The sequence below is a fragment of the Musca vetustissima genome, unplaced genomic scaffold (genome assembly GCF_032173495.1).
Source record: "Musca vetustissima isolate MV318-11 ecotype Yass unplaced genomic scaffold, APGP_CSIRO_Mvet_v1 utg14384, whole genome shotgun sequence".
Lineage (NCBI taxonomy): Eukaryota > Metazoa > Arthropoda > Insecta > Diptera > Muscidae > Musca > Musca vetustissima.
The window spans coordinates 5111-32876 of record NW_026876209.1 but is presented as its reverse complement, the minus strand read 5'-3'; the positions used below and the strand labels follow the sequence as shown (position 1 = coordinate 32876).

General features: G+C 32.4%; 1 protein-coding gene across 1 annotated transcript; it reads right to left on the bottom strand.

The window, feature by feature from the left end:
- Window positions 1–180: 180 nt before the first annotated feature.
- On the bottom strand, window positions 181–27766 carry LOC133338776 (H(+)/Cl(-) exchange transporter 5). Its single transcript, XM_061546880.1, has 11 exons — window positions 27629–27766; window positions 23729–24044; window positions 2638–2981; window positions 1951–2583; window positions 1669–1886; window positions 1387–1601; window positions 1069–1319; window positions 908–1008; window positions 687–850; window positions 386–599; window positions 181–309 (listed from the first exon to the last, which is right to left on the bottom strand). The coding sequence occupies exons 1-11, from the start codon at window positions 27713–27715 to the stop codon at window positions 219–221; spliced, it is 2634 nt and encodes an 877-aa protein (XP_061402864.1). The 5' UTR covers window positions 27716–27766; the 3' UTR covers window positions 181–218.

The window sequence follows — 27766 nt, the reverse complement described above, 5'->3', positions numbered from 1 at the left end:
AAACAACAGGAATAAAGTTATGTTGTCTAACAATACATCGTTTAGTACTTTTATTTTGCATTTCAATTATAGACCGCCACGACGATACACTGAATTTGATTGGCTTTCGCTACCTTAATTCCTCTAAAAGGCAAAAAATGACATGACTGAATGAAGTGCTTTCACATGCTTTTCCTAAATTTGATTAATATAATATTAAATTTTGTATGCCTGCCGATTTAATTAAATAAAACAGTGTTCGGGTCCTCATTATCCATTTGCTTCACGTGCCGCAATACATCCTTTTTTGTTATAACTCCCAACAGGCGTCTTAAATAAAAATAAAAAGGAATGTAATATTAGAACGCCAGTGTGGTGGGAATATGATGTATATGAATTGACTTACCCATTGTGAGTGACCAGAGTTTGCCTTAAACCTAATTTTCTAAACATATCAACAACAGTCTCCATGGGCGTCTGATCGGTGACGGTAATTGGTGCCATGTCAAGAATCTTCTTCAATTTTAATGGTGGTGGTCCCAAGTTTTGTGCAGGTGCTGTCGATGTAAACAACACTACCGACTGTCCATTTATACCTTCTAAGAAACGTTTTGCATTTCCTGTAAATGTCATCAAATTTTGTTTAATTACAATCAATCCAAAAAATGTTGATGTTTATAAACACAAAACTAGTGGAACGAGCTTACCTAAGGCCAGGTTAAGATCTCTGCGCAATACAAAACCAACCAGGTATTGGTTCTCTCTAGACACCACTACTGGATAGCCGTTGTGTTCCGTTTCCTTCAACAGTGTTTCAATGTCGTCCACGGTCATAGAATCCTGTGTTATAACATTCAACGTTTCATTTCGCCTGTAAAGACCTTAATGAATATATGGACATGTTTGGAAGAAATTAAAAGTTAATTACTTGGGTTGCATTACGTCCGCAGCTAGCGTTGTATGTGCAAACTCTTCCTTGCTGTCTAGGAATGGATACCCGTTCAGAGCAATATGAGCATCATATATACCCTAAAATAAATTATATTCGTTTAACAATCATTTAAAATATTGGATGTTGTGTTGAATTACCTGTCTTCCCAATGCGTCGCCCACCCACTTTGAAGCCATGGCTGCTGCCATTAATGGTACTATATAACCCACACCGCCGGTCAATTCGAACATTATAACTACTAAGGATACCGTCATGCGGGTTACACCGCCCAGTGTAGCTGCAGCTCCTACCATTGCATATAAGCCAGGTGTTATGAGATTATTGCCTTGTACACATTCTCCGGTGAAAAACCACACATTCGGATAACTATATGCAAATTGTTCTACGGCTGTATAAAATCGAAATTCGATGTAAAATATTAAAAACCCGAAAAACTAAAATCACACTGAACTTACCAATACCAACAATTCTGCCCATAATGGCTCCAAGCAGGAGTGATGGTATAAAAAGACCGGCAGGTACTTTCATACCAAAAGTAAAAACGGTTAAAGCCAACTTCAAGAAGAATGTCAATATCAAAAGACCAATTGCCCGATAGACACCAGGACCCAACTGTGTTACCTCTATCGACGAAGATGCTCCGCTTGTTATGTTCATGCGTGTGTAATCGCTGTGAATTAAATAGCATTAGGATTGTTACGCTAATCCCTAATTCTGAATAAAACATTTATATTTACCACAGAGGATTTGATACATCTCCTGGCGAACATTGACTAAAGAGAAGATATATTAGTTCATTCATGTTCATGCGGGTGAACGGATTCGGATAACAAATTATGCCAGTGACTAGAGTAACAACTAGAACTTCCATTACTGGATATTGTCCCAATTTGCTAAATTTTCTAAAACGACACCACCACAAATTGGCCTTTATGAAAAGTGTGCCAATTATACCCTGTAAATCAAGCGGAAGCCATGAGTTAAACAAAAATAACAATTTTTAGACTGGATTTACCTACCCCCATAATACCCAGAAACACAAAGGGTATTAATTCAAAGAAAATCCATGGTTGATTATATTCGACAAAGAATAGAACTGAATGTTCGTTGCCAAATGGTGTGAGGGATCTCAAAACGAAAGCAGCTATCAAGGCGCAGAAAAACGAACGCCACAATGTCTTCAGGGGGAAATAATAGGAGACTTCCTCCAAGGAAAACAGTACGCCTCCAATGGGTGCTCCAAAGGCAACAGAAACGCCTGCTGCTGCAGCTGCTGATAAAATTTCTCGCTTTTTTGCCTCATTGCGACCGTATTTGGGGAACAAATGTGAAAAGATGTTTCCTATACAACTGGCAATGTGAACCATGGGACCCTCTTTGCCCAAAGTTAAACCGGCTGATACCGAAAGCATGAGACCCACCGATTTTATAAGCAGGGTCCATTTTCCCAAGTAGCCTCTTATAATAAAACCAGACAGAATTGTTTTTATTTCAGGTATACCAGATCCACAGGCATAGGGAGCAAACATTCGAACCAATGAAGCACTGAGTGCAGCAAATAGTAGGGCCCAGAGAACATACCAAATGTACGACACAATGTAAGCTCCAGTTCCTTCTCTACTTAAACCAAAAACTTGTGGCCAGGTTTTCCACTGAAATTAAATTATTTTAGAAATTCTCAGATTCTACAATGACTAAAAACTTACAGTTGAACAGTTTCCTTCTTCGAACACCGACTGCTTTGAGGGCCAACAACACTGCTCACGATTAAACCAAAAGGCTTGTGGGCATATCCCATGCTTCAAGTCTGACATCCAACTAGCTCCAATGTCAACCATGCCGGCTACACAACCGGCAGCAATTCCCACTAACAGAACGCACAACCATCCCGACCATGCGTCATGGGCTCCTTTCACTAAATCCCACAAGGAATCTTGACGTTTCTTAACAATATAACGATGTCGCATGCGATCTCGTGCTATATCGCGTTGCCAGTCTATTGTATGAAAATCATCATATTGCCCAATGCCGGGTATATCATCATGTGGTTCTGTAAGTGTGCACATAAACAGTGTAAATGATAATGTAACAACAACAAGAAGTACGTGTTAAAATGTATACCTGTAGATCCATAGAATGATAATCCTATTGAGAGAAAAAAGCAGAACATATAAAACAAATGGTTAGTAAAAACAGAACGAACGAAACATAACATTATTTCATATAAATTGTAGTATTTCTTTTGCAGAAAATTTATTTCATTTTAGTCAAATAGGCGAGCGAACAAAGTACAAGAATGCGAATTAACTCAAAAATATATAATTTTTGTATGATGTTTTTTTGCGTCTTCGGTTAACAAAAGCATGAAAAACTGTTGAAATCAAAGGCAATTATTTTCGAAAATTGTGTGTGATTATTAAATTTAATTCATTGAATCTAATTTTTGTCTTTGTTATTGGATACTCAATTCTCAATTGCATTATCGATTTTAAATGTAGGTTTAAATGTTGGATCGTCAACTTTATGTTTCAGAGAGTAAGTCGTTTTTATTCTCTTTTACAATAAAATAAAAAATCAAATCTCCTGTTATATGAAATAAACATTTAAAAATATTTTATCAACGTCTCTTTAGTTTCTCGCGAGATATTGGCAGGAAATTAGGTTCGTTCCGCAGTCTTGTTTTGAGGAGCGATTTTTTTTACATTTTATTTTGGAGTAGTATTCAACGTAAATATTTGTACTGTGGCATTATGAAACATAGGGCATTGTTCCAATGCAAAGCACAGTGGGAAAAAATGCAGATCTAGCGCGCAGAAAATAAAAGTAGATGTTTTACTGTATGTTTATCGATATTTTGGATACGAATAGATTTAGATGGACAATTTTAATTATTTTATGAAAAAAATTGGCAATTTTTTTATTAGTGGGTTAATCGGCGATTTTTTTAGAAAAAACTTAAATTTTTAGTTGAAAATTACTATTTTGAAGCTTTTTAAACATTTTTTAATAAGCAACATTTTTCGTTGCAACTAATAGTACTCCTAAAATGGGAGCTTCTTTTAAAAATTCCGAAACATTTGGAGGGTAAAAAGTGAGTTAAGGGCAAACACTATTGTTATTATATGTATCATTATTGTTAATATTATATATCTAAAAAATTAAACTGTATATATTTTATAAAATTTAGGCATTACTTATTAAATACTAATCACTATATCGATGGTTAAGGGATGTACTACGAGACAAACTTGATATTATTGGATCAGAAGAAAATATCAACCTATTGAAAAGATCCCTGATTATTTCCACACGACTAATTTTTCTGGTGTACAGTAGTTCCGAATGTCCTTATTTCTGGATTCCATGGCTTCTTCGGACAACATTCCTATGGGCAAAGCTGCACATTTAATTATATCAGCTCCATGCACTAATATTTTTTGTATGCTTGAAGTCATATAGAACCAAGCATACAATTTCACGAAAAGAATAAATGTTTCCTCAGTAAGTTTTTTTTTAAATGACTCTGCGTTAATAGCATATCCACAGGCCATGATTGAATGGATGATACTAACATTTTTAATTAATTTTTCGTCAACACCAGTTATCGACGATGCCAAGCCAGGGTTATTGTTCCGGATACTGACTTAGGTGTGTCAACAATAATGTGTATTTCTTCCTTCTAATCATTATTGATACGTGCCTTCCTTTCTTCGAAAAGTGGCCGATCGGAGCTATTATTTTTCCACATTACATTCTAAACATCAAATCCTTGCATGTAAGGTAGACAGGCCGTATTCGTACAAGTTGGGATTTGGTGTTAGTGACAAAATTTTGTTGTAATTTGCATATAGCGAAAACCATAAATGTAGGTAAAACCGTGTATATATGAATGTTACACCAATGATATTTTCTCAGGGTTCATAAAGTAGACCCTTTACCTGCGGTATTTGAGAATACTCTTACAACTGATTTCATTGTAATTTCAAATTTTATTTAGAATAAATGTATATTCAGTGCATGTGTTTATAATCAATGTTTAGAGCAGCGTACTTAAATACCCTCATTTTCATACTCACACCCATTACTCTGGAACCTTAGGACGGACATTTTGAACTTGTTTTTTTATATGTTATTCTGTGATCTATTCCAAGTCATATTCGATCAATTATATCAACAAAATTCACAAATTTTTAATTTTATTTGAACAAAACCTTAAAAAAGCTTCCTACACCAAATTAGCATTTTTTCAAAAAATTGTCGCAGGAAGTCGCAGGAAAAAATTTAGTATGATGTTCTAGACAGACACACAAAAAAAAAAATAAAAAACAGTAAGGAAAGTAGTAAAGTCGTACGGGGTATATTCAACTAACAGACGTCGCATTTTTGAAGGACCATTAACATTAAATTAAACATTTCATTCCGCATCCTATACTAAATTTTGGTCAGATATAGAGTTGCTCCTTACAATGGGACAAAATTATGTAAACAAATTTTAAGCAAAATATCGAAATCTAAACCGATTTCATGGAAACTTGTCACATGTTAGGTTACACTTATTTCAGTATGCTTTTTGCATTCGGCCACATTTTGAACTCTTCATTTACATATAAATCCAAATTTCGTGCAATTCGAAGGATATTAGGGACTTGGGTGCACTATTTACCTAAAATCATACGAAAATATATATGGGAGCTATATCTAAATCTGTACCGATTTTCACGAAATTTAACACACATCGTTCTAGAATTAATTCAGTGCCCTATTTACATAAAATCGGACGAAAATTATATGGGAGCTATATCTAAATCTGAACCGATTTTCACGAAACTTAACACACATAACTCCAGACCAGTGTTGCCAAAACTCTGTTGAGAAAAAATGCTAGATTTTGTTGAAAAAAATGCTAGAAAGTGCTAGAAAATTTAAAAAAGTGCCAGAAAAAAGTGCTAAAAATTAAATGAATAAAATTGTTAATATGTAATAATGAAATATTCATAGCCATGTCCATTCGATTGAGGTCGCAATATTGAAAACAGAGCTTTGGAATTTTGCCCATATATTGCACTACTCCTAGGACATTTGGTATTGGAAATTAAATATATTGGTCTTTTTTGTGTATACCATACCCAATATTTGATTTTTTTAAGGTTTTGGGCACATTTTAAAACCTAATATGCGGTTTTGTATTTCGGATTCTCCCTGTGTAGAAAGTCTTCTTACTAAAAATTATCAACATTGGTCCACTTTTAAACGTAGCCCTCATAAACACGTTTTAAAATCGAATTGGCTTTAATTTGATATTTCAAATTGAGTAAAAAATCTCCTTATCAGAAATTATTAATATATGTACATATTTAGGGGTTGCTGGTTAACGGCAGCACCCCATTATCCCAAAGTAACTGTAATTTCATATTTCGGGATTTTGGAGGTTAGCAAATCGAAGGATATAAAGGGACTTTGGTGCACTATTTACCTAAAATCGGCTATATCTAAATCTGAACCGATATTCATGAATTTTAACATAGATCTTTCTGAAATTTTGCAGTACCATATGCAAAATTTCAAGCCAATCGTAGAATATATAGGGACTTTGGTGCACCATTTACATAAAATCGCACGACAATTTATATGGGAGCTACATATATCGAAATCTGGACCGATTTTCTCGAAACTCACCACCCATCATTGCAAACTTAATTCAATACTCTATGCCAAATTTCGTGGAAATCGAAAGATATATAGGGACTTTGGTGCACCATTTACATTAAATCGGACGGAAATATATATGGGAGCTATATCTAAATCTTAACCGATTTTCACGAAATTTAACACACGTCTTTCTAGGCTTAATCACTATGCACAAATTTCGTGCAAATCGAAAGGATATATAGGGCCTTACCTTAAATCGGACGAAAATATATATGGAATCTATATCTACATCTGAACCTATTTCCACAAATAAATGAGCTGTGCCAAATTTAATCCAATTCGAATAAAAAATGCGAGTTGTACTTTGTTTACAATTTAACATGGACAGACGGACGGACATGCATAAATCGGCTTAAAAAGTGATTCAATGCATATTCTCAAAAAGAACCGTGTGTCTATCTCGTTTCCTTTTGCCTGTTACAAACATATGCACAAATAAATAAGACCCTGACCCTAGTGTGGTGAAGGGTATAAAAATATATGTTTGTCGACATTTTTCTATTTTGGTCCTGTTCGGTACTCTTACGTGGTTTTAACTTGGCATTCAGGATGGTCGGTGCATTAAAAAACTTATTTTCAGAAAATTTCAATGGACCGCTTTATTTGGTTTTTTCAAATAAACAATCTACTAGCAGACAATGTCATAGTCACCATATGAAGTACCTGCTTACAAATCTACTGTCACTTTTTTAACATTGGAAAATCAAATTCAACGCGTGAAACATAGGGAAATTTCAATGCGTCAATATGAAATCGAAAAACGGGAAAATTTGTTGGGATGAAACAAAAATTATAAAAAATTACTGAAAAATAAAAAATGCTAAAAAAAGTGCTAGGTGCTAGATCACTTTTTTTGGTGCTAAACGAGTTTAAAAAGTGCTAAATCTAGCACTAAAAGTGCTAAATTGGCAACACTGCTCCAGACTTAATTTAGTACGCTATCCCAAATTACGTGCAAATCGAAAGATATATAGGGACTTTGGTCCACTACATACCTAAAATCGGACGAAAATATATATGGGAGCTATATCTAAAACTGAACCGATTTTCACGAAATTTAACACACATCGTTCTAGAATTAATTCAGTACGCTGTGCCAAATTTCGTGCAAATCGAAGGATATATAGGGACTTTGGTGCACTATTTACCTAAAGTCGGACGAAAATATATATGGGAGCTATATCTAAATTTGAAAAGATTTTTCCCAATTTCAATAGGGTACGTCCTAGGGCCAAATAAGTGTACTGTGCCAAATTTCATCCAAATCGGATCACGACATGTACTTTGTTAACAAAAATACATGAACGGACGGACGGGCATGCATAAATCGACATAAAAAGTGATTCTATGCATATTCGCAAAAGAATTTAAAAAACGGACCTTACATATATTTAGCCCGAAACACCTAAATTAAAATAACTTATGGGTTATATAACTATTCCATTTAATTAAATACCAATACCATATATCAAAAATTGACAAAATTCTATATTAATATATTCACAAAATGCACACGACCATCGCAATTTTATAGCTAAAAAATACCATTTATAGCTAAAAATAATATAATATAATATTCCATTCCATTCTAACTTATTAATTCGGATTATTTTATGCGGACTTAAGTACACTCAACAATCTACTTTAAAACTGCATTAATGTTTTAAAATTTCCTTCAAGTTCATTTTTTTATTTTCTGCGCGCTAGATCGGTATTTTTCCCCACTTTGCAAAGCAGCTATCATTTTGGAAGTCTTTACATTTCAGATCAACGGTATATAGGATAATAAAAGAGAAAGAGACGATAACCTGACAAAAATCAAAATATAACAGAAAAGTTGTTTTTAACACTTGGAAATTTGCGTAAAGAACTACTTGACGTTTTTCGTAGAGTTCGTTCACAGTTGAATGTATACCGATCAATGAGACTAAATTACAAATTTAACATCTGCAGATTTAAATGACATAAGGATGCAGCGGTAAAAATGTTTTGAACAAACCTCGGTTAGTTTATAGAGATTTTACTTAGATACAGTAAAATCTCTATAATTCGAATTATATCCGGATTGTGAAGATAAATCAGTTTTAGGATTATGATCATTGAATGTTTCCCTTATCATTGTATTTTGGCACGACGTCTATAGTAAAACGGTCCCACCTATTTTAGTGAAAATTTACCTATTATAATAAATATAAATATACAAATTTAAAACAATTTAAAAAAATATGTAATCCGAATCGGCGTCTACAATCAATTGCGCGCATTAACGAGTTTTGACTGTACTAAAGTTTTAGTATGAAGGTAGGAAATTATTGCATCCAATTTTTCTATAAATAACTGTTCTTATGAAAAACTACAAATTTGAAGTGGTCATATATTTAAAACATCGTGCGATTTTTTACAAAACTGCTTAATGGAAGATTTTTTTCCATAATGCGAAATCCGGATCATTTAACCGAAATTCAATTGAGCGAAACTTTTTTGGTTTAATAAATCTGGTATTGAAATGTCAGGAATAAATCCAACTTTTTTTTTTTTAATTTGAATGAAAATAGCCACTTTTCAATTTCGGCTCCCTCAGCAACAATTTTTTTTTGGAAATTCTGAATTAACGACATCATATTTGCTGGCAAAAATACAAAGTTTAAACAAAAGAAGAAATTTTCTTCCAAATAGCTTTTAACTTGGAATCCAGCTCCACCACTTTATTTTTGTCCATATATGGTCAGAATATTTTTTTTACCTATTTGATTTTATATTATAATTCAGTTAAACTTCTGGAACAATTAGACAAATAAAAAAAAAACACACAAAATTGAAATGGAATATCTTGTTTTTTATTTCTTTTCTTTCTTGAACTTGTCACTTCAATGATTTGAAAAACGAATGAAAAATATAATTACAATCAGCTCAATATTGTAATACAGAAAAACTAAACCTCAAAGCACATGTGATGAATCAAAAATATTTAGATAAATTCAAAATAATTGAAACAAAGTAAATGCACTGGTCGACATATTTTTGAATAGTAAATTCAAATTTACATGTTTTTCAACACGCCGCCTCAAAAATATGTCGATCCTTTAAATAGTATTTAATAAAAAAAAATTGACAAGTTGTTATATCTGGGTAAAAATATTTATGGTCCAACATTTGTTGCAAGGACTAGGGAAAACCCAAAAACCTAATCAGACCAAAAAAAACTTATATTTAGTGTTCTAAATTCTTTAATCCAACTTGTGTTCTTAGTTCCATGAATCGTGGAGTTGACAAGGGTTTGGTCAACAAATCAGCCAGTTGCTTGCCTGTGGGAATATATTCAATTTTAATCAGATTATTTTCCACTTGCTCTCTTGAAAAATGATACTTGATGTCAATGTGCTTAGATCTCTTGTGACATGAGGGATTATTTGCAATACTTATGCAGCTCTGATTGTCCTCATAAATTAAGATTGGATTTTCGAATACAAAACCTAAACTTGTTAACAATGACTTTAGCCACAACGCTTCTCTTACAGCCTCAAATAATGCCATATATTCAGCTTCTGTAGAGGATGCTGCAACAGAGTTTTGTTTTCTTGTATTCCAGCAAACTATATTTGATTCAAACATCATAAACAGAAAACCAGTAGTACTCTTTCTATCATCTTTGCTTCCTCCCCAATCAGCATCAGCATACCCCGAAAATATAGCTTCTCTACAAGATTGTTTTGTATAAACTAATTTCAAATCAATAGTGCCTTTTAAATATCGAAGAACCCTCTTCAGGCATTGCCACAATTCTTTATTACTTTTACTACTGTATCTACTCAGGATATTTATCGATGTGCTTAGATCAGGTCGTGTACAAAGCATTATGTACATTAAACATCCAATTAAATTACGACATGGGGCGTTATAATTTTCATCTGAATTCAGTGCAGTATAATCAACGTTTGTTGGAAGTGGATTCCCAATTGGCTTACAGTCATTCATTTCGAATTTTCTAAGTACTTTCTCAATGTAAGCAGATTGGCTTAGAGTAATTGTATCATTATGTCTTTCAACTCTCATTCCTATAAAAAACTTAATATCAAAAAGGTCCGTCATTTTAAATCTGCTCTTCAAGTACTCTTTGAAATTATCAATAGTTTTATTATTTGAACAAGCTATTACTAGGTCATCAACATAAAGCAATACATACAAATTTTTCAGTACATCACCCTTATCAATTAAATAAATACAACGGTCAACAGGTGAGCTAACAAATCCCATGTCCTTCAGGGCCTCCTCAAAAACTTCAAACCAACATCTTGCGGCTTGCTTGAGACCATAAATTGCCTTGTTCAACTTGCAAACTTTACCATCTTCACATGTCAAACCCTGGGGAATTCTCATATATATTTCCTCTTTTAGCACCCCATTCAAAAAAGCTGTTTTTACATCCATATGATGTACCAATAAACCAAACTGATTTGAAATAGATATTAAAATCCGAAAGCTAGAGACTCTGGCCACTGGTGCAAATGTCTCATTGTAATCAAATATTCTTGTGTAAATCCCCTTGCTACAAGTCTAGCTTTATATCTTACCGGATTACCGAACTCATCATGTTTCAAACTAAAAACCCACTTACAGTCTATAATATTTCTGTCTTCTGGCTTTGGCACAATTGACCAGGTTTCATTTGAAAAATGAGAATCAAGTTCCTCCTCAATAGCTTTTTTCCAATATGTGCTGTCATCCCTATATAGAAGTTCTTCAAATGAGTTCGGTACATTATCAACAAATGCGTTTGCAATCATAATACAATTATCTAAATACGTTTCATTCTCATTGTATGATACATGTGGCTTAGCTTTTAAGCGATCACTCTTCCTTATCAAATTACCTTCATTTTGAATAAATTTGTCATTCTGCAATTGACTTTTACTTTGCTCAACATTTCTACATTTTACTGGCAATGCATGCTCTTGATAATGACTCTCCCTACTTTCATTCGGGACATTTTTTTCCGTGCTCTCATTCTGGAAAATTTTTACAGCACTAGAATGAAGTGATTCGTTATTTAACATTTTCCTACTTTCATTCGGAATAACAGTTTCCGTACTCTCTTTCCGGAAATTTCTTACATCACTCGAGTACAATGGTTCCTTCATTAAATAATCCTTACTGTCATTCAGGATTACATTTTCCGTACTCTCTTTCCGGAATTCGTTAACATTATCAGGTTTACTACGGTCTGTGTCTTTTAGATCTCTAGAATACTGCATATTTCTCTCATCAACAATTACATCACGAGCCATAACAAAACGTCCATTGTCCACATCCCACAGTTTATAGCCATTCGACTCATATCCAACAAGTACAGCCTTCCATGATTTCTCATCGAATTTTCTTTTTCTCAATTTATCATGTACATATACCGTGGACCCAAAAACTCTCAAAAACTTTAAAATAGGCTTTTTCCCATGCCACATCTCAAACGGGGGTTTCAAATTATCTTTTAACGCCTTACTAGGACTTCTATTTATTAAATATGTTGCTGTTAGAACAGCTTCACCCCAAAAAGTTTTGTCTAATTTTGCTCCACTTATCATGGCACGCGCTTTCTCTGTTATAGTTCTTATCATTCGTTCAGAAACGCCATTCAATTGTGGGGTATATGGCACAGTCAAGTGATAACTTATGCCTTTATTTATACAGTAATCCCTCATTTCATTTGATAAATACTCCCGTCCATTGTCAATATACAAGTTAACAACTTTCAAGTTAAATAGAGCCTCACTTTTAGCAACAAAATCCTTAAATACAGAAAAAACTTCTGATTTAAAGGTAATTAAGTAGGTCACACAGTAGTGAGTGAATTCATCGACAAAGATCACGTAATAATTTTTCTCATCAATTGTGGGCGGAGTTATCGGTCCACAGACATCGGAATGTATTACAAACAATGGCCTCCTTATGTGTCCCTTGTCTTTAAATTTACCAAAACTTAATCGGGATTGTTTTCCATTTATGCAAGCTTCGCATAACTCTTCATTGGGACGCACATTGTCTAGAAGTTGACTATCACAAAACATTTCCTTACTCTTTATCTCCATAAATTTACTCTTACTAATGTGTCCTAATCTCTCATGCCACAATTGATAACTATTGCATTTCGCAGCACTTGCTGCATACAAGCTTTTATATGATTTAAAACAAATTATCGGAACATTATTTTTACATTTACCTTGAATGATTACATGGATTTTGTTTCGTACAATGACACCTTCGGAGTTAAACTCAATAGACAATCCAGCATCTTGCATCTTTCTTATTGAGAGCAAATTCTGTGGAACTTCTTGACAAAACAAAACATTCTCAAGTGTAATCTGGTATTGGTTTCTACTCCATAGTTTAACTTTTCCTTGTTTTGTAGCATGAATATATTCACCACATTTTGCAACTGCTATTTTAATTGGCGATTCAAGGTTGACGTAATCAAAAAATAAGTTTTCATCATTAATAATGTGATCCGAAGCTCCAGAGTCTAACAAAAAAGAAATTCCATCTTCTCTGCTTACATAAGCTTCCCGACAAATCATGAAAGCAAATCCTTTCTCGGATTGAACTGCTGCATGAACTGTTTTTACATCTCCATGGTTTTTCGTATCCAATGTTTTCTTGAACAGGAAACAATTCTTCTTCACATGGCCATTTTTATGACAATAATGACACTTTATGGACGGGTCAAAATGTTTCGTGGTCTTCAACCTTTTTTTATGCTTGAAGTCATGTGATATTGGTTTATTAAATGGGCGCCGACGGTATTTTATTGCTTGTAGTACTTTCATACTGGTGTCTTTTCCGTCATTCTTGATTTTAATTTCATGATCAAGTAAACGTGTCTTCACAAAAGCCAACGTCAAATTGTCTTCAGATAGTGTTTCGATTGCCGTAATTACACCATCATAAGATGTTGGGAGTGTCAGCAATAAATGTGAGACTTTATCCATTTCGCCGATATTTGCTCCAGCCGCTACCAACTCAGATATTAAATCGTCATACACATGAAAATGATTTAATAATGATGTTTCTCCTTCCAATTTTAATGATAGCAACCTCTTTCTTAAGGCCAGTTGTGATGCAATGCTCTTTCTTTCATAAATGGCATCCAAATTTGCGAAAATTTGTTTGGCACTGCAGTCATTATTTGCAAATCCTAAGAACGAATCGCTCAGATACTCGATTATAATACCCTTGGCATTCCTTTCGCATTTTATCCAATTTTCAGTAATTTCCGTTGGCACTTCTTCATCAATAACTTTAAGCACATCATTTTCGGCAAGAATTGATCTAACACGGAATTTCCAAATTGAATATTTTGCACCGTTAAACGGTTCTATGTTTCTTTTCATCTTGTCCATATTCACAATTTTATTTATAGGGCGTTATCTGGGCCCATAACCTATTAGATTTTATATTATAATTCAGTTAAACTTCTGGAACAATTAGACAAATAAAAAAAAAACACACAAAATTGAAATGGAATATCTTGTTTTTTATTTCTTTTCTTTCTTGAACTTGTCACTTCAATGATTTGAAAAACGAATGAAAAATATAATTACAATCAGCTCAATATTGTAATACAGAAAAACTAAACCTCAAAGCACATGTGATGAATCAAAAATATTTAGATAAATTCAAAATAATTGAAACAAAGTAAATGCACTGGTCGACATATTTTTGAATAGTAAATTTAAATTTACATGTTTTTCAACATTATCGAACGTTCCCGCGCCTCACTTTCCCACCCCTCCCGACCGAGGGGGCGACCTCCCCTTTCGTAGGGATCGCGAACACACCATAATCCGCATCATGGTGGAATGTGAGAAGGGAATAGAAAACCAGCTACAGAATCTACTCCAACAGCCAGTTTATTATTAAGTTGCACTACTCATTTAAAAATACAATTATATTAGATTTTATAAGTTCAACATTCTTGCTAAAATCTACATTAGAGTACACAGAATTAAAATCAAGACAAATTTTACTGAGTGGATCTCCCATAGAATAATTTGTGCGATGAAAATCTACATATAATAGTTGATAATATCTACTAGATCGAAAAGGAACATTTATTCTAATAGATGAAATTAGGAAATCAGAGGATATATTACCATTTAATATTTTTAGTACTATCATAGTGTTCAACATAATACGTCTACTTTTTAATGTAGGTAACCGAATTAATTTTAACCTGCTAGTGTAAGAAGGCAACACAAAATCACTATTCCAATGTAAACCTCTCAGTGCAAAAAGTAAGAATTGTTTCTGCACTGATTCGATTTTATCGGAATATATTGCATATTGAGGATCCCATACAACAGAACCATATTCTAATATAGGTCTAACAAGAGACGTGTATAGTTGTTTTGTTATGTAAGGATCCGAGAATTCTTTGGCCCGCCGTTTTAGAAAACTTAATACACCATATGCTTTATTTACCATAGAAATAACATGATTGTTAAAGTTTAACTTTGGATCCATTAAAATACCAAGATCCACGAATGTTTCAACTGTTGATAAAACCGAACCGTTAATATTGTATTGCCTCATCAATGAAGAATTTCTAGAAAAACACATATGTTTACATTTGTTCAAATTTAAATCCATACAATTTAATCTGCACCACTGAAAAAGGTTATTTAAATCATTTAGGAGTAAATTGGCTTGTTTCTCAGAATTATGGGTCATGAATAACTTGACATCATCTGCATACATTAACAATTTAGAATTTACTACAGAAGTTGGCAAATCATTTATAAACAATAGAAAAAGAACCGGCCCGAGGTGACTTCCTTGTGGAACACCTGAAGGTACGTTAATCGATTTTGAGAGACATCCTTTAAATAAAACTAGCTGTGATCTATTTTGTAAGTAAGATGATATCCATTTGACTAAGTTTATACTGAAGCCCATATTATCTAATTTATATAATAAGAGTTCATGGTTAACCCTATCAAAAGCTTTACTAAAATCTGTATAAATGGTATCAGTTTGATTTCGCTAAACAAATCCCTTTATTACAATTGAAGTAAACTCTATAAGAATTGTTATAGTTGAAAGACCACTACGAAAGCCATGAGAAATAACAGCAGTAATTAATTTTTCAAACAATTTTGGGATATCACTTAATTTTGCAATTCCTCTGTAGTTTGAGACGTTTGATAGACTACTAGACTTGTGCAACGGTACTATAAAAGATTTCTTCCATATAGTGGGAAAATAACCAAAATTTAAGGAATGATTAAATAGCAACGTAAGAGGCGTTGCTAAAGTGTCAACAATATTTGAGAATTATGCTAGGTATACCATCTGGACCTGGAAGTTTAATTGGTTTTAGAGTATGTAAATTTTTAGCAACATCTTGACTTTGTAAAAAGGCATATATATTTGATCTATTTTGGATAGCTCATAAGGATATGAGCTTAAATTTGGACAAACTGCAGATGAATAAGTAGAGGCGAAAAAATTTGCAAAACATTCTGCTATTTCAGAGTTTTTTTACAAACTCCTTATTGTTGCATTTCAAAATTGTGGGTTTTGAGGAGACTTTTCTTTTTAAGTTAACAAACTCATAAAATGACTTCGGATTAGTTTTAAAATTATTTTTGATCTTGTTGAGGTAATTATTACCGTAGTCTATAGATGAGCCTGACTTCTTATATTTTCGAAAAAGTTTATTTTTTAAATTTTTTATATTTGATAACTCACTCGAAATCCATGGATATCTGTCAGAATTTTTAATTCTAACAGTTGGAACACATTCAGAAATAAATTTATTTAGAGTATTATAAAATTTATCTATTATAAATTCAAAATCGGAGTGATTCTTACATTGACATGCAGTTGTCCAGTTTTGAGATGAAATAACAGAATTAAGCTTTCGAAAATTTGCTTTTTTATAGTTAAGAATATTTTTAAATGAGTCACACGAACTTTCTTTAATTGTAGAATTATGGCTCATGGTTATATATAATGTTGGATGATGATTATCCTCTGGAGTACATATAGCAGGAATTCGAATTAATTCAAAAAATTGTGTAAAATTTACAAATACTTAATCAAGGATTCTATCATTACAATTTAAAATATTATTTATTTGAAGGAGATTAATTTCAAAAAATCGATTAACAATATCAAATGTATATTAGTTTACATTTGCTTCAGATGTCAACGGCGTTAAACTTTCTGAGTCGGGCAATGAGAGCCTCTTTACAGATGGTATATTAAAATCGCCAATAACTAAAATTCTATCGGAATCATTCATAATATTAATAATTGAGTTTAGTGCTGCTAAATGCTGATTATAAACATCAAGATGTGATGAAGGAGGTATATATGAGCACTTAAAAGTTTAAATTTACCCAATTCAATTGATATGCAGATAAATTCTATATCAGAAAAACAATTTAACTTAATTAAATTAGTGGAGAATTTGGCATCAACTGCAATAAGGACGCCGCCACCTTTTTTACCAGTACGATCTTTTCTAAATATTTGATTTTTTGACCACATAATTTCACTATTTAACACAGACGTTTTGAGCCCCTTACATTCTGATAGCAAGTGGTAAATAGGTTATCTAGTTTTTTGATACTGGTTCAGATCTCTGAGGTAAATGAGCTAAACTATCTGATCTTTCTAGAAATTCTTTAACAAACGCTATAGCAGGCCAAAAATCTTTCGATATCAAACTTGGAAATATATCATATAATATTTTAAATGATGATCTACTTTCAGAATATGCCGATCGAAGCTTGTATCATCTTAGAAAATAATTACCATTTATTTTTGATTTGATATAGTAATTTATATCCTCAGCCGAGGTATCAGGCGCAAACCTAGACACAAAAAACATTTTCATGACAGGGGCCATTGATAATGGTCTTTGGGTAGGTAGTGGGGAATTGCCAGCTACAACATCGGAAGACGCACCAAATGAAGGAACTGACAACACCTGTGTACTATGAGTAGATTTGACGGTCTCCTCAAGACTACTGTTATCAATACTCATAGCGTTATGAGGTATTGTCACTTCCAATACATCCTTGCTAGCCTCCATGGTTGCATGAGACGCGACACTGGCATAAGTCTGATCATTAACAGCATCAGCTTTATCAATATTATCTGACGCTGTTCGTGATGCAGTATTCCCAGCAGAAACAGAGGCTTTACGAATAGGCATCACTTTAGTTGGTGCCTTCTTCGAAGACCGCTTTCGTTTCTGCCCAGAAACGGACGTCGACGATACAAATTCATCGAGTTCTTGGTACTTATTAAACAAATTCGAAAAATTTTCAAAACGACTTGTTAATGATGTAAAGTCTCTCTTAATGGACACAAGCTCCGAATGCAAGTCTTTTACAAAATTATAAAAATCGGCAGAAAGTTTTCTACAGTGAACACAGTACCAACGAACGCCAACATTGTCTCTAATAGTATCAACTACTTTCGCGTTGATATGAGCACACTTAACATGCCACTGATTTAAACAAAACCAACATGTAACGCACAATTCATCTTCGTTAGAGATGTTACACAATTCATACGGACAGACCATTTTAAAAAATGTTTAATTCAAATATTTGAAAAAAAGATAAAATTCAAAAAAGTAGCTGGAATTCGTAGTCCTTTGATTTCTACAAAATAAGTCTTATTGGCAACTCTGTTTTGAGAAGATAATAAGAAAATAAACAAGAATAATAGGTTCGTTCGTTTACTTTCCCAGTAATATTTACTCAGTAAGAATTTGCAGAGAGTAAATACGAATTTTTCCTTCTCAAGAGAGAAAACTGCAAAAAGGAAACGAACAACATCCAGTAAAAAGATTGTTTCGACACAGCTGATTAAAACAACAAACAAATTGGCGCAAACTAAAAAACAGCATTTTTATTAGAAAAATGGATAACAAGCGGAAAATGTATGTTGTTTACCAATACTTGCGTTTTCTTCATCAATTTTAATGTTTAATAATACAAAATCAATATAAAATTCACAAAACAATCAATTTGGTTGAGGACAATTTTGTCGTTTGTTTACAAAATATAGCAAAACAGCTGATTTAATATCAGCTGATGGTACAAGAAAATTCTTACTGAGTAAATTTTCCTTGTAAGAATTTGCAAATACTCAGTAACACAACTGTCAAATCTGCTCTCTCAATTCACTCTCTTTTACTGGACTTTTGGGTAAACGAACAACATTTTGTAATAATTTGTACAAATTCGTACAAATTATTGAGTAAACGAACGAACCTAATGTTACAACAAACAAATGAAGAAATGTAACAAGGGAAACAAACAGGGAATGGAATACAGAATACCAATTAGAAAACAAATTGATTTTTATTATTTATCAAAAAACTCACAACACCAATGAGCACAGACAAATCAAAAATAGATTATAAACACTGTTAACACTTTTTAAGATTCACAAACGGGTTAAAAAAAAAACACAAAATAAATATTTTTAATCAAAAACAGGAGCACGACAAAAATTTATCAACAACCACGACAGGGTTGCCAAACGGTTTTCCTAAAATTAGTCACCACGTAAAACTGATGTTGCCTTTCAGAAGTAATTTCTTTTTATTTATTTTAACGAAGTATTAAACGGTGCAATTTGTGTGAAATGTTTAAAGAATTAATAGGTTCTAACATTTTTTTACAATTAACTGAAGTTTTCAATTAAACGGTTTGCAATTGAGCGGATTCGACTGTATTTTAATAAATGCAATTCAAAGCCTCCATACCGTGAAACAATAAATTCTTAATGATATCTTAAAAGGTATTATTCTTAAAAAAAAATATTTTTTAATGTTTGTCAAATGACTAACTCAAGTACATTCAAGTACATGTACATATACAGTAAAACATCGATAATCCAGACTGCATTTCACAACTTATTGTTCTTTTTGACTCTATAACCCGGATTGCGAAGCTACATTATTTTTATACCCTACGCAACTATATATTGTCAAAAGATCGGTCAATATTTAGCGGGTCAAGTGGACCCTGACTTTTGTGTGAAAAATTCCAAAATTTGTATTCCCGAGAAGTTGATAGTATACTCAAAGGGAATGGTTGACCTTTAAATTGGCATACATATTATATTGTCGTATGTACTCGGATGTGGGAGTCCACTTAAATATTTACAGGTGCCTACGTATTCATATATCATTTAGTAATGGTATTTTTACACGATATGTATTTTACATATGTGCTGTCACTTATTTCATCCATATGTGTCAAAATTAGCGGCGTACACAAAACATTTATTTTTGTGTTCAAATCGGCATATGTATTTTACATATGACATAACCTATAAACAAAAAAAAAACACTTTTATTTTTTCAAACAAACGAAATAATAATTTGTATATGTTGCCTTTTCATCCTTTTCTTTGACTTGCAATTGAAATATTTTCTTCCAACAATAGGTTCGTTCGTTTACTCAATAATTTGTACGAATTTGTACAAATTATTACAAAATGTTGTTCGTTTACCCAAAACTCCAGTAAAAGAGAGTGAATTGAGAGAGCAGATTTGACAGTTGTGTTACTGAGTATTTGCAAATTCTTACAAGGAAAATTTACTCAGTAAGAATTTTCTTGTACCATCAGCTGATATTTAATCAGCTGTTTTGCTATATTTTGTAAACAAACAAAAAAATTGTCTTCAACCAAATTGATTGTTTTGTGAATTTTATATTGATTTTGTATTATTAAAATTGATGAAGAAAACGCAAGTATTGGTAAACAACATACATTTTCCGCTTGTTATCCATTTTTCTAATAAAAATGCTGTTTTTTAGTTTGCGCCAATTTGTTTGTTGTTTTAATCAGCTGTGTCGAAACAATCTTTTTACTGGATGTTGTTCGTTTACTTTTTGCAGTTTTCTCTCTTGAGAAGGAAAAATTCGTATTTACTCTCTGCAAATTCTTACTGAGTAAATATTACTGGGAAAGTAAACGAACGAACCTAATGTGTTTCATTCAAACAGCTGATTTCCTTATGTTTCACATACGAAAATAGAGCGCGTCCTATTCGGAAAAAATACATATGTAATTGCATATCGTTTTGACACATTGAAATTTCCGTATGTTTCACATGACGAGTTCGATTTCCATATGCAAAAAAGTGACAGCACATATGTAAAATACATATCGTGTAAAAACACCATAACTCATTACCACACTAGAGGGCGAAAATAAAGCACTGATCGCTTTGAAATTTTCCATGCGGATCCAGGCATGGTCAAAAACAACGCCTATAATTTTCGATGATGATCAGATAATACTATTGGGATGAAGTGGACCGAATACTTAATTTAATTAATTTTTTGTTTTTTTTTCGAGTCGATCTATAGGCCACAATTGACTTATTGTCATTTTAAAGGCATTTCTCTATCATTTCTTCTACTTTATGGACATTTTCGACGACCGGCCTACCGGGCGAGGTGCATCTTTAACATCAAAAATTCCTGAACGGAATGTATGAAACCAAAATTACACATAATTGGCTGTTACAGTATCGGAACCATAAACACCATTCACAATTTTAGCCGCTTGCCTTGCATTTTCGCCTTTGTCAATGAAAAACTCTAAAATGTACCGAATTTTCTCTTTGTTCACTTCCATTTTTAACACCCTGTAACCCACTACTGAAAGCACCAAACAAAAAACAGCAACATATTTTTTTACTGCGAAATGTCACACTTCCAACGAGCATAAATCTGAAATTGATTGGTCGATACTTTACGAGAAATCTGTCAGTACAACCAGTAATGGATTTCTTTTTCCCCAAACTAATATATATATATATATATACAGTGGTGGTCACAGAATTAAAACATTTACTGTGGTAAACATTTTTTGACCAGCCTTCGATTCGTTTGAAGTATTTTTGAAATTTTTTTATTTCAGAACACTTCGATATACTGCACTTAAGAGATTTAGTGTGAAAATAGAAAATTATTCCATGCAATTTTTCCATAAATAATGGTTTTTATGAAAATATATCGACTTTAAAGTGGCCATATAATTAAAACATTGTGTGATTTTTAAATTGACTGCATTTTTTGAAAATATTTTTAGAAAAGCTCCTTACTTTAGTTAAATTATGTGAACTAAGCACCGATAAAATCATTTACAGATAAAAAATTTTGAAAAAAGTCAGTAAAATCTATCAAAATTGTCAAAAAATTGTACAGTACACCTTACATTCAGAAAATCACCCTTATTATAAAAAATAAAGGTCCGGATGCACCAGAAATTTCTAGAATTAGTAGAAAACAATAAATAATTCGCAAAATAAATAAGTATTTGAAATAAAAACTCAAAAATGGGAATTAACCTAAAGGAACGATTCAATTTCAATAGCCTTTACTGAAGAAGGCCGAAATATTTTTGCAGTATGTGAGAAAATATCGATTGATATTTGTATTTATTATATCAAATCGATTGTTCGAGTAGTACAGAATATATTTTATCAAAAAATATATCAGTCACAACAGAACGAACAGAGATCAACGCCTATGTTGACGAGTAAAAGTTTCTAGCACACAGCAGCATGTTTGATGGTGAACTCTTGACCCTTAAAATCTATTGAACATGACAATATTTTTCCAAAATAATATTTTTTGAATCGAATATCTTCCATCGAATATCTTCCATCTATTTTAGTATCAAGGAATGAAAAATTTTACAATTTGACAAATATTTGAAGTATTGTGTTGAACATCAAAAATGCTGCTGTGTGCCAGAAACTTTTACTCGTCAACATAGGCGTTGATCTCTGTTCGTTCTGTTGTGACTGATATATTTTTTGATAAAATATATTCTGTACTACTCGAACAATCGATTTGATATAATAAATACCAATATCAATCGATATTTTCTCACATACTGCAAAAATATTCCGGCCTTCTTCAGTAAAGGCTATTGAAATTGAATCGTTCTTTTAGGTTAATTCCCATTTTTTGAGTTTTTATTTCAAATACTTATTTATTTTGCGAATTATTTACTGTTTTCTACTAATTCTTGAAATTTCTGGTGCATCCGGACCTTTATTTTTTATAATAAGGGTGATTTTCTGAATGTAAGGTGTACTGTACAATTTTTTGACAATTTTGATAGATTTTACTGACTTTTTTCAAAATTTTTTATCTGTAAATGATTTTATCGGTGCTTAGTTTACATAATTTAACTAAAGTAAAGAGCTTTTCTAAAAATATTTTCAAAAAAATGCAGTCAATTTAAAAATCACACAATGTTTTAATTATATGGCCACTTCAAAGTCGATATATTTTCATAAAAACCATTATTTATGGAAAAATTGCATGGAATAGTTTTCTATTTTCACACTAAATCTCTTAAGTGCAGTATATCGAAGTGTTCTGAAATAAAAAATTTTCAAAAATACTTCAAACGGATCGAGGGCTGACCAAAAAATGTTTACCTCAGTAAATGTTTTAATTCTGTGACCACCACTGTATATATATTGACGACTGAAAACAACGAATATGTATTTGCAATTTTTCAGCTTTTCATAATTTTTATATTTGTATGTTAGGCTAACCATATCGACGAACATAGTTGTCCTAAGCTAAGCTAAGCTTTTACAATGTGTTTCCACTCGATGGCGCTGTTTAATATTATTATTCACAATTTTTTTATTATATTTTAGCAAGTCATAAATTTTGTTTTCAACTGAAAAATTTATTACTCGTTTTATTAGTGATTCGTCAAATTTTTGATTTTCTAGACCGTTAACATAAATCCATCACCAATGATTTATGATTACGATTAGAAATATAATATCTTTTTTTATAAAATATGAGATATAATAAATATGTTATCTACGACAGTTTACACTTAACAAATCCATACTAATTGTTAGGTAAACTTCACAAATGTACACACAATCGTCATTGCCGACGGAAGAAAGGTGTTTTCAAAATTATAGCAACACTTATTTGCATACAAATCACGTGCCATGTTTTAACTAATTAACAATGAAACCAGATAAGCTATTCAAAATTGTTCTTGATATACTCTTACCATCCAATGAATCTCCAAAAGCACTGTGTGTTGGCACATGTTGATGTGTACGTTGATTTTGATGACTACTACTAGTGGATTGTTGTTGGTGGAGATAATCTCCGCGTTCTCTTTCCATATCGGAATTGTCTGCAGTACTCGTACGACTATATGAGTTAAAATGATTAGTAACGTCGCCGGGACTTGATCTCGGAGTAATGTCAATCATTTCATCATCATCTTCAGGTGTAGTAAGCGATGTTGTTGCTGCACTGTTTGATGGAGCTGCTAATGGATGGTCTGAATTACTAGTATCGCCAGCGGTATGACCGTTCGACTGAAATTAAATAAAAAGATAAATATGTGTACGATTATAAACGAAACGTTAGTGAATTGGGTAGGTATCTATGTACATATGAAATCTCTTAATTAGTCATGAAAGGCTTCGAGAGCTTTAATATTATAAACGATAAAGATCTTGTTTATTTCTTATATCAAAATACACGTTTTCCTACAAGAGGTGCAAATTTGAATTACCCGATATTTCGGCTGTTGTCACTTAAAATGGAACGCATTAAAATTCACCACAGTACGTAAACAAAATCATTTAGCCTTGATAATAACAAAAATATTAAGAAATTTTAAGTGATTAATACACTTTCGAGTCGAGCTTGATGATCTAAGTTTTGCAATGAAAAGGAAAGCCAGAAGAAGAACCTACGTACCCAAGTATGCAAGTTTCGCATCAGGGCGGAATAAATACAAGTTATCAACGTACGACCTTTGTAAAGCCACATAGCCCAATATGCCTGATGAGCCGCTTAACCAACGGCGAAACGCGTCGCATAATGGTGGGTACGTAGGTTCTTCTCCTGGCTTTCCTTTTCATTACAAAACTTAGATCATCAAGGTTTACCCAGGTTTATACATTTCTAAAAAAAAACACTATTCCAATGTATTTCTCATAAAGTTTGTCGTGAGTATATCGACGGCATATGGCAGTCACTTTGCAATTGGTTACGTAAATTTTCATGAAAAACGGGCTTGCGGTGGTTCGTTTATATCGTTTTTTTATTATTATATATAACGGCATATCTTCCTATTTAACATTAAATAAACACCCAATCATTGATCTCGAAAATGTCATGCTTATTCGAATACATCTTATTGCTTTCGGTTTATTGAAACAAAAAAGGTGTATTTTACAGAAAAAATACTCCGTAAGTTCTTTTCTGAGAGTAAGAGATATTGTTACAAAATATCGAGTATGCAGACTGACATATTAAACCAGTAAGGAATGTAGTAAAGTCGGACGGGGCCGACTATATGATACCCTTCACCACTATGGGTATATTAAACAGGACTATTAACATGAAATTGGATGAAATAAAATACGTGTTATTTATCTAAATGTGAATCTACCTAGATCTATCCATAAACATGTCATTCATTTGTTACAATGGCACAGAAGTATGTAAATTGACTTCAAACAAATATCAATAGTTCATCCGTTGGGCTATGTCTGTACTTCTAGAAAACGAAACTACGTAATTCTATGCTCAATTTTGTACGTTGTGCAAAATCTGATGTCAATCTGACTAACATGAGGAGTTTGATGCCAAATTTACCTAAAATTGGGCGAAAAAATTTATCCAAATATGAACCGATTTCAACGAAACTTGTCACAGGTTAGGTTATACTAATTTCAGTACGTTAGGTTATACTAATTTCAGTACGTTAGGTTATACTAATTTCAGTACGTTCCTATCAGCCATATATTGGTTCATAAAAACCAATTTATAATATAAGGGAGCTATATCTAAATCTGGACCGATTTTCACAAAACATGGCACACATCATTCTAGGCTTAATTCAGTATGTTATGTCAAATTCCGTGCAAATCGAAAGATATATGTGGACTATAGTGCACCATTTACATGAAATCTAAATCTGGACCGATTTTCACGAAACTTGGCAGACAAAATTCCAGGCTTAATTCAGTACGTTGTACCAAATTTCGTGCAAATCGAAAGATATATAGGGACTTTGGTGCAACATTTACATGAAATCGGACGAAGCTATATCTAAATCTGGACCGATTTTCACGAAACTTGGTATACGTCATTCTAGGCTCAATTCAGTATGTTATACCAAATTTCGTGCAAATCGACAGATATATAGGGTCTTTGGTGCACCATTTACCTTAAACCGGACGAAAATATATATGGGAGCTATATCTAAATCTGAACCGATTTTTCCCAATTTCAATAGGGTTCATCCTTGGGCCAAACAAATGAGCTATGCCAAATTTCATCCAAATCGGTTCATAAATGCGACCTGTACTTTGTTTACAATTTAACACCAACAGACGGACAGACGGACGGACATGCATAAATCGACTCAGAATGTGATTCTATGAATATTCTCAAAAGGAACTATGGGCCTGTCTCGTTTCCTTTTGCCTGTTACAAACATATGCACAAAGACATAATACCCTGTACCACAGTGTGGTGAAGGGTACAAAAAGGTAGGAGAAGTTTTTCGATATAGTTGTTAAGGCACTTGAATAGGGTTTTTATCGATATACGTTCCACTTACGCTAATTTCAATATGAAAATAAATTTTTCAAAGTCGCTAATTTTTTTATTTTTATAATATATTTTATTTGTTCGCACTCATCTGAAAATGTTGAACGTATTCAAAATCTGAAATCATAACTACAGACGTTACAATTAAATATCGATGTAATTATATAGAAAAGGAAATGCGTTCCTAAATTCTATACACATTTTTTTTTAAATCGGCTCAAAAATCATATAAAAAATTGTAAAAGTCCAACGTCTAATTATGGGAGAAGATCATTATAATGTAACCATAATTTGTAAAAATGAGTATAACTTGTTGTACATCAATGAGTGGAAATGTAATATAACTCAAAATATCGACTTAAAATAAATTGTTTTAATTGTCCTCGTTGTTTAGACATGCAATATTTCGCTCATTTGCTGCAAGAGAGGCATAACCCGATTTTCGTGTTAATGAAGCACGATTGTTAAAACGGATTTTCTGCAAAATTAATTTTTTTTTTTTTTTTTTTTTTTTTGAGTTATGCCTGTCTTGCAGCAAGTGATCTATTTGTAAGCAACTCTACCAAGTTCTTAGGGTATCTATTTAACCATGTAATTTAAAATATTTCAATTGTAAGTCGAGAATTACAATTTAAATTCATCACAATCAATTTGAAAGACTTGAATTGCAATTCAAAATATATTACCAATTGTAATTCACATTTTTTTCAATTGTAATTCACAACATAAAAGAATTTCAAAGGAAAATTGAAAGAATTGTTTAACCCTTTAATTATTGGCTTCTTCTTTTTGGCTGAAAAAAAAAACTCAAGGCGATCGATTTCAAGCTCAGAATGAAGGAAAAATTATTAAAAAATAAATTGTTATGTATACATTTATTAAATAAAATTAAAAACAACAAACACGGTAATGCAAAATTCTACAATACCAATTTTTTTTAATTAAAACTTTTTCTGAAATCGATTTTAAAGTAACAGGAAAATGTGTTAGAAACCTTTCTAATTCTTTTTTATCTTTCATCACAAAAAAAAAATCGAAATCGCTTTTAATCGCAGATTTTACTAATAAGGACAACTGCGGACTTTAACCACGTTATAAATAGGAAATACGATTTTCCTAGTTAGGTTTTCGTCATTGTGGCATTAATCATTAATTCATTAATCAATCATGTTGATTAATGCTTAAAAAACACCGTCTCAAAACAATATTCAGACATATTTTGCGATCTGACGTACATGTGTTTTATCTACTTAGAATAGAATAACTTATTAGAGAATTTCTATCAATGGAATTTATCAAAATTAATTAATTAATCAATACAACAAACACTTACCTTTTTTAACACAGACTGATATGCCGTTATATAGCTATTTCCCTCTGCAGCAATTTCACGATTACCCTTCAAAGGAAACTTTTCCATAACGATTGGAATCAATCAATGCATATCTGTAAAAATAAAAGTGGGCGGATG